Here is a 9080-nt window from a genome sequence, read left to right on the forward strand (position 1 = left end):
GACATATTAAAAAGAAAGGCAGAAATTGAAAATGATAGCACACCATATTAACTAAAGATAATGAAAAATTTGATTCCATTGGAGGAAGGAGAAGAAAGAAATCTGCCTTTTTCTCATTTAGAACATGCTGAACAGAAGGTCCTTCAGTGATGTGTTACCAGAGTCTCCAAAATCAACACGGAAGAAGGAGGAAGCTCGGCAAGCAGAGTTTGTCCGACTTGGTCAGGTAGGATCAATTTAGGAAGTAAGCATCTATGTTTATAAGACTGTGTCTTAACTTTATAGGAAGACTGGATTTTTGTATGAGGTAAATATAAACAGGGAAAGTACATAAGATACTTGAAATGGACTTGTTATCTGTCTCAATGAAAATATATTCTTAAGTTATTTCTCTGGAGCTTTTAGATCTTTTAGAATCAGCATGTTTCTAGTTATTTGTGGCTGAAGAATTTGTGTTGCTGTGACTTGGTGCCTTTAGCACTACCACCCTGGCAGTGTACATGTATAGTTTGATTGAATGGCTTGTTATGTGGTTTTGCAAGTGTAAGGCCAGTTTGGTAACGGGTAGAAGGATCTGCTAACCAGCTCTAACTGCTTGAATCGTGTAGATGGCCAATTGACATAATTGTACATGGGGGCTTCCATTCCAATTTTCCATTTCCATTCCAGATCACTGAATTTTCCATTTTTGTAATAGTCTTGTATCTTTTGTCTGGGAAGATAGTCTAGGAACTCCATAATGGTTAGTGTGGATTTTGTTCAGGAAATAGGTAATTATATTTTCTTTCTTAATTACTGAAAATGTAATAGAAAATCCAAACCGTAAGCTGTTTTCTTGTCCTAAATTATACATACCTCATAGTCTTTAACTTACATACTGGTGACAAAAGATGTAATTAAAATGTCTTTGTATTAGGCACTCAAACTGAAAACTGGTGTGAAAGGGGATGCACCAGCTAACTTGTCAACTGCAAGCTTTTGTAAAAAGGAGGTGAGTGAACCTGTCTGTTTAAGGAGAGTTACTAGAAAATTATATGCTAGTGAATATGGCATTGTATATCAGTTCTATGTACTACTTATTTACTTACATAATCAGGTGCTATAGCAACAAAGAGGTATTATGTGATTCTGCAGTAGCAAATAAAGGATGAGCTTCTAAGTGCTTCTAAAAGTTAAAGTAGATCTGAATATCTTTATGTCATGAGGTTATTTGATGAAAAAGACGTGTTTTCCATAGGCAGTCATCTTAAATTATTTTTACTTCTTTATCAAGTTTAAAACAAAATCTGATAGTGTTTTTATTTTCTGTAGCTACAAGATTTTTTTTTTTCCAGGGCGTAGGGATTGAAAAATGTAATCCACACTTTTCTGTATGCATCTTATATACAGAAGCTTCAGAGGTGCTCATAGAATTTCAGACTTGAGTTTACTGTTTAATATTGGGGATGGAGGGAGAAGGGGACAGATTTCAGGAGATATGCATGAAGAACGTATAACAGAAGCAGAGTTTGGAGGAAAGACAGCTGTAACAGTACAATTTCTATACATATTCTGAACTACAAAATGTAAGCAAAGTGTGTGTGCATGGTGGTGCATATGTTTTAAGTCTGTGCCATTTGAAAAATAAAAAAATAATATCAAGTATTTCCAGTGTTGCACTGAATGTAAGCTACTTGGGTTTTAGTTCTACGGTTTCAAGAATGTCCCTTATTATACTAGTCTCTAAATCCGGTTGATAGGGGGAGTATTTCTTCTGCAAGAAAATTAACTAGATTCTGATATTTCATACTTTAAAAAATATATTGTTAGGAAATGTATTTACATGTTACTACTTGCCACTGTCCATCATGTTCTGTGTCTGTCTGATCTGTATTTCTTAGTGTACTTATCGTGTATCCCTTATGTTAAATCGTAGCCTTGGGAGTCCCAGTCTTTCTGCAGTAATTTTCCTCATGAGGTTGTCTGTGCAGATTCTTGGGGCCAGTCCTTGCTGGTTTCTACAGATGCTGGCATCTTGTTAATAGATGGTTAGTAAATGATCATGTGTTTTTGTGTTAATTATTTATGTATCTGAACATGGTCTTGAAAATGTATGTTCATGAGCTCTGCTCAGGTATTGGTAAGTCCTCACCTTCATGGATAGTTACCAATCCAAGTAAATTTATTACATTTATATAACCTATTTGCTTTTTTTTTCTTTGCATCGGAATCAAGTCATATTTGATGGCCCATTTTAATGCGAATTTCTGAATGCTTTATTATTTCAGATGCTGTTATTTAACCATCTGAAAAGAATCATAAAGTTAAATCCAAGCTCAAGTGGTATCTTAAGTGGTCTGTCTGGATTTCTTCTTCCTTGATGATACTAGTGAGCATGAAGCCCAAAGCTTATGAAGCAGTGGAAGTCTGCTTCGATAGCAGTGCTTTTGCTAGTTTGACCCTTATCTTCTGTGTGCCACAAAAGACAACAGGACTGAGGAAATTAAGCTAATTCTCAGTGAATAGTCTCAAATTTTCCAAAGGATGGTCCCTTTTCTGCTTTATTTTTATAATCTGATCCATGGCAATGATAAAACTCTCCCATAAGGAAGTATAGGCTAAGGTGCTACAGTGTATTTAGTGGTTTTCTACAGGATGCTATGTTTTAGCTAAGGGGGAAAAAAAGGCTTTTAAGAGTAGTTCAACAATTCAAGGCAAGAAGTAGTTCAAAACCACTAACTACTAAATTTTAGCAGAATTTTAAAGAAATGTTTGTGCTTCCTTTTTAGATGGTCAAACCACTGTTCAAGTATTTGATAAAACTCTGCAAATAAAACAGATGCATGTGCTGGAAGCTCTGGATTATTTGATTGCCCGAACAGACAAAGGTAGGAGAGGTCCCTATTAATTGGTTCTCTTACGAATATGTGTGATTAACAGCTTATTTGGCAGACACATCAGTAGAAAGGAATATTTTAACACTTTTTTTTTAAAAAAGAGATTACTTTACTAGAAAAAAAGAAAAGCTCTACATTTTAATTCTTGCTGTGCTCTGTTTATATTCTCACCTTTTCTCACATCACCTAGCCATTTTTAAATTGCTCTTGTTAGGTTTTAGAGCTTTTGTTGCTCTTTTGACATCCTTCCACCTCTTTGCCTTTGCTGACTTCCTCTGGGCTGCTCTTTCCTTATTGAGCATGTCTCAATGCTGTCGGGTTTGCGTGACTCGTGAGGCAATCACATCATACTAGTGGCAGATGTATTAAATGTCTTGTTTAGAGTAATAGATGCAGGAACTTCCAATTTCGTTGTTACTGCTTTCTAAAGAGTGTAGAAAAAAAGAAATTCCTCTGTGCTGAGAATCATGCTTCAGTGCAAACGTTAAGCTGGTCACATTGAATCATAGAATGGCTTAGGTTGAAAGGGACCTTTTAAGGTCATCTAGTACAGCTTTCCATCCCCCGTCATGGTCACAACCATCTTTCAGTATATGAGGTTGCCTTCCAGAAATCAGGCAACCGTAGCTTCTCTAGGCAACCTGTTCTAGCACCTTACCCCCCTCGTAGTTGAGAAACTCATTCATGGAATCACACCTTCTTGTGCATACGTATTTTTTAAAAGAGAGGGACTTCATCCATTTTATTTTCTTTTTTGCTGTGTTGACAGTAAGAATTTTCTCTGAGTTGATGTTTCAAGTTGTGGTGGATTTAAGGAAGTGTTATACCTTCTTTACTTTCATACTTTCTGTGGATAAAGAAAGTCTTGCATGTACCAGTGGTTGTCCTAATTCATGTTGCTCTCCTGTCAAAACTAAAGGTAGCACCTGTGATCTTGCTTTACAGCAGGATTTATACTGGCTATATACTTAAAAAGTGTGCTTAATTCTTCCAGTTATACCAGCTGGTCCATTGAAAGAGTATTCCTGTGTCAGAAAGTCAGGTTATCAGCTGCTAAATTGGGTGATTCCAGCATTTATAGTTAACCCTTCTGCTCTTGCCTTTAGTTTGCCTCTACTGTATTTTCACTATTTTCTAGTTGTGAACATCTCACTGTTTTGAAGATTTTATTTTTTATTTTTAATTTTTTTGGCAACATACCCTGAAGGGAAACTTCTGTTGAACTGAAGGCATTGATTTCTAGGATTGTGAAGCCTAGACGGTGTTCACAAGCAGTCTGTCTTTTTGGTCACATTCCTATTAACACCCAGAGAAGCAAAATTATTTATCTTTGCATTTGTGGCAGTGCCCTGTTTGTTAGCATGCTGCATCTCTTTGGAAGTATTTCAGACCGTCATCATCTTTTTCTAATTTGTTTTTTGGCTTTTACTGTCCTTCAGGGAAAGACTCACGTCTTCTTGTCTTCAGATTGAGTTCAGTCCAAAAAGATATAGAAACAAAGCAGGTGGTAAGAAGCAAATATGACTGCAGAGAAAACAAATTGGAGAGAACGAAAGGTGATTTAATATCCTATGTTAAAAGTATTCACCGTACTATTGAGACAGTATTTGTCAGAGACTTACTAGCTCCCTGTTGCAGATATTGACCTTTAGGGTTTGTTTTTTTGTTTGTTTGTTTTCCCCACTGAACTGTTGATTCAAACTCTGTTAAGCTTTTATATGAAAATAAGATTGGGTGAAATCCAGCGTGCCTGTTGAGAGCTTGGTAGAATTACTGTGATACTTGATAATCACTGCTGATGAAAAGGTCTAGAGGAAAGCATGTATGCTGCTTTCAGGATTCAGGGATATAACAAGAACTGTTTGTTCATGTGGTAAGGTCACCATAAATTAGAGAAACAGAAGCTCCAATATAGTAGTAATCCATGTATTTATTCTTTTACTCGCAAAAGAAATAAAGGAAAAAATAAAATTTAAGAGTCCCATTCTTTTGTCTTTATCTAGAAGCTAGCATTATTATATCGGGATGTTTGCACTTCTGTTGCGCTCTTGTGCTAACCATCATTCAAATGCAGAACAAAAAAGCAGTCCTTACCCTAAATACTTACGATCTGGAACATTGTTTCCTTAGGCTGCCATTTATATGCCATTAATACTCACCATGGCAGTGAACTGAGGATTGTTGTGGCTATTCGGAACAAACTGCTTCTCATCACAAAGAAATACAATCCATGCAACAGTTTAACAGGCAGCTGTCTATCATTATCTGAATCTCCAGTAGAGGAATTCCAGTATATCCGGGTATGTGTAATCTAATCACTTATTACCTAATTACTAATTACTTATTAGCATTCAGCTAGTGGGGCAAAAAGGTAAAGAGCATGCATTTTGTCTTTTTGAACTTCCAGACAGATACAAACAACAAGCAGTGTGAAGGAGCTCCATTGTTAATGTGCCAAATAAATCTTTCATATTTTTTAACTGAATTTCTGTTTGCTCTGTATCATGTTTCTGTGCTTAGAAACATGTTCTTTCAGACTGAGAATCTGAAAAAGAGAATAATTTTGTTATTTACCACACAGGAAATATGCCTTTCTGACCCTCCAGTGGTTATGACATTAGTTGATGGACCTACAGGAGACAGTGACAATATGATCTGCGTAGCTTATCGGCATCAGTTTGATTTAGTTAATGAAAGTACTGGGGAGTCCTACAGACTGCATCATATTGAAGCAAACAAGGTAAATTTCCAGCACAGAAACTATTTTCTTGCAGAACTGCACTGAACATTGTTTTTTGCAGAATTAGCGCTTGCTATGCTGACCTGCTCTGGGAGCACTGTTTACAATGATCCTATGTCTCCTTTACTTTTCACTCCTGTAACATCTGCCATAGGGGCACTCTGAGGTACTTGTCTCTTTTGGAATGTGTGATGATAGTTACTCCCGAGAGAGGTAGTTACAAGGCATGACACATGAGGACAGAGCCTTTATTTGTTCTATGAAGCATTGCTGTCAGCATAAATGCAAAGCCGTTATTCTCCTTTTAGTCAATAGTTGTGTTTTGCCTTTTCTTCATGTTCTCAGTGTTTTATTGGTCAAGATCGCAGCAAAATGACTTTGGATTTTGGCCACCGGTATCTCATTCACATTTGCTCATTTCCTTGTACTAAAGCTAAAATATTTGTGTATATCTTTTAGTTCTTTTTAAGAAACTGCTGCCCAGCCAAATAATAAATTATATCTTTCTAACTGAGACATAGTGTTGGGATCACAGAATCACAGAATGATCCGGGTTGGAAGGGACCTCAAGGATCATGAAGTTCCAGCCCCCCTGGCAGGGCCACCAAACTTCCATAATTGCTAGACCAGGCTGCCCAAGGCCCCATCCAACCTGGCCTTGAATACCTACAAGGACAGGACATCCACAACCTCCCTGGGCAGCCTGTTCCAGGACCTCAACACTCTCCTAGTAAAGAACTTTCCCCTAACATCCAACCTAAATCTACCCTCTTTCAACTTAAACCCATTTCCCCTTGTTCTGGTATTATCAGTCCTTTCAAAGAGTTTACTCCCCTCCTGTTTATAGGTTCCTTTCAGGTATTGAAAGGCTGCAATGAAGTCACCCCGCAACCTTCTTTTCTCCAGGCTGAACAAGCCCAGCTCCCTCAGCCTGTCCTCATAGGGGAGGTGCTCCTGTCCCCTGATCATCTTCTTAACCTATCTGAGTAACCTCCTGAGTTTTGGAAAGAGTTCAAATGTTTCCTGCTGCAGGGAAGATAAATATCTTAGGCATCTTCGGAAATTAAATAATTTTAATAATTTCTAAAAATGGATGTGAATGTTTAGCTGCATGTGAAAAATCACTTTTTTTTTTTTTAAATCTGTAATTGTGCAGCAGCACCAACTGATTGTATTACTTCACAGTCAAAACCTGGATGTAAGAACTGCTGTATCTCATCTGAATGTTCATTACTGTTTCCCGTTTCCATTGCAGGTTAATTTTGTTGCAGCTATTGATGTATATGAAGACGGTGAAGCTGGTCTACTGTTATGTTATAACTGTAAGTGTCTAGGGAAGACTGGAAATGCTAGGATCTCAGTCTGTGTATGGAGTTATTTTTGCACTGGAGTCCAGATCTGTGTTTTAAAGTAGATTTCAGAGTTTCAAGGATACTATTTCAGAATAATTTTTTGACTAAAATACACATTAGGCAAACTAGAAATTGAAATATTGTTTTATTGGGTATTTTGAATTAGACATACAATAGATATACTTCCTTACTCACAGAAGTCTTGTTCCTTCTTACCTCATTCTTTACATAATAAAACACGGGATGTTTCCAGAATGCTTGTAGCATTCCGCCCATTTTCTTCTTTGTACTTTTGCATACTGTGGTTGTGCTTTTTCCTTCTGCACACTTCTTTGCACTGTCACATTTTTTCATTGTAATTCTCTCAATCTCATTTTGTAAAATGGTCTCAGGTATAACACACATGATCTTTTCTACAGTACATATATTGCTTTGTTTCTAATCCTCTTAAAAATACAGCTTATGGATGTGAAACAGCCTTTACGAAGCAATACACAGATGGACAAAGCACAGTCTTCTCTTTTTCAGGGTATGTGTCCTATTCTCCTTTTCAAAGTGAGCATCAATGGAAATGAGTAAATACACCTAAATTATAGTAACTGGCTGTTAGTTTGGTACTGCGAGGAAAGTATTTCTTAAGTGTAACTTCCTCTGTAACACTCTGTGAGGCCTCTTTGTTTCTCCTAGTTTGCCAGATCCTACCTGGTTCTAGTTCACTTAGCACTGCTTCAGAACTAAAAGGCTCTGTGACAGTGTATGTGGAATTCCCATACCTGTACTTCTATGCAGAATCAGTTCCACTCTAATAGACCTGCTGCTGAGCCAAAGCTAATAAACTTAGTTGATGCTAAAGGTACTCTTCAGGTTCTAAGGTCCTAAAGCCTGTTGCACAGTCTTCTAGCTTCTTGAATTCCTATTTCTAGGACATTGTCACAGAGAAACCTACTTCTGGTCTTTTTGAGTTTTACAGTTAAGAAAAGATCATCATAGAACAAATGTGAAAACACATGATTTGACAGCGTTCTAAGTTTGTATTTAGAAAAAAGCCTTTAATACTTTTCTGATTATAAACTTAGAATCGGTCTAAGGATGTAAATTGCAGAAAGAAATCAAATAATCACATCAACTCTTAAAATAGAATTTTGCCTAAAAAAATTGAAAAGAACTGGTAGGAGCAAGTGTATGAGGTGCTCACAGATGTTTACCTTGAGCCTCCAGTGCACTCATAAACTCAAAAAATAAAAAGATGATTGTAATTCTTTCTCATCTTTAAGCCTTCTTTTTATTTGCTGGCATCACTTCTGATTTTAAAGGATGTTTTATCAGCACTAGTAAGGGTGTTTAGAGAAAAAACACTGATAGTGGAAGATTAAATTCCTCATTATCTAGACCTTTCAAATTAAAAAATTTAGAACTGTGTTCCAAGTAGCCAGTTTTTGAATCTGACTCGTAAGAAGACTGTTAGTTTCAGGGCACATATGGTAGCTAAAAGGTTCACTAGTTACATGATTAATGAAATCTTGGTATCTGTAGTGTCCTACATGTATTACAGTCCTCAGAATACATCTACTAGCATATGGCTTGAATGGCAGTTCTCACAGTGGGGTACGGTGTGCTGACACGTCTTTCAGAAATGTTCTTGCCTATTTCTCTAACATAAACAAGGTAGGGAGCTGATGGTTGTTGAAATAGAATACCTCTTACTTTGTGAAACATAATAACTCATTAAAACGTAGCTCTTTCATCTTTTAGAAGTTCAAAAGAAAGCTCATTTTCCTTATCTATTTAGGTACAGAGAGGCTTCTACACTGATCCTAAATTAAGTGAAATCTGAAATCTACCTATAAAGTTGCCATTTTTAATTTACAGCGTAAGGTGATGGGTGCTTTTTTTTTTTTTTTTTTTTTTTTTTTGTAACAGATGTTTGCCAGTATAGAAAGGTGTATCCTTTTAATGGAGGTTCTCCACTGATCCAGCCATCAGCTTACGATTTTCACTTTAGCTGGAATCAAGTTCCTTATGCTGTTGGTAAGAAAACATTTATTTTTACTCTTTTATCTTAGACCCGCTTTTGGCTGTTTCTGCAATTACTACATATGTGCTAAAATACAT

The 9080-nt window shown here is 36.7% G+C and overlaps 1 protein-coding gene across 32 annotated transcripts in view; it reads left to right on the top strand.

Annotated features, from left to right (window-relative positions):
• Positions 1 to 9080, top strand: part of GARNL3 (GTPase activating Rap/RanGAP domain like 3) — a 44937-nt gene that overhangs the window by 26455 nt on the left and 9402 nt on the right. For 31 of the 32 annotated variants that reach the window (XM_085520806.1, XM_085520789.1, XM_085520790.1 and 28 more), the window contains 9 exons: positions 122 to 226; positions 917 to 991; positions 1916 to 2027; positions 2769 to 2867; positions 4316 to 4432; positions 5007 to 5176; positions 5458 to 5616; positions 6872 to 6938; positions 8889 to 8996. In XM_085520806.1, coding sequence (XP_085376932.1) covers positions 122 to 226; positions 917 to 991; positions 1916 to 2027; positions 2769 to 2867; positions 4316 to 4432; positions 5007 to 5176; positions 5458 to 5616; positions 6872 to 6938; positions 8889 to 8996 — 1012 coding nt within the window. The remainder of the gene's footprint in view (positions 1 to 121; positions 227 to 916; positions 992 to 1915; positions 2028 to 2768; positions 2868 to 4315; positions 4433 to 5006; positions 5177 to 5457; positions 5617 to 6871; positions 6939 to 8888; positions 8997 to 9080) is intronic. The other variant, XR_014936150.1, reaches the window with a different exon arrangement.

The sequence above is a fragment of the Coturnix japonica genome, chromosome 21 (assembly GCF_054131305.1).
Source record: "Coturnix japonica strain WE chromosome 21, WE-NBRP24, whole genome shotgun sequence".
NCBI classification, from domain to species: Eukaryota; Metazoa; Chordata; class Aves; order Galliformes; family Phasianidae; genus Coturnix; species Coturnix japonica.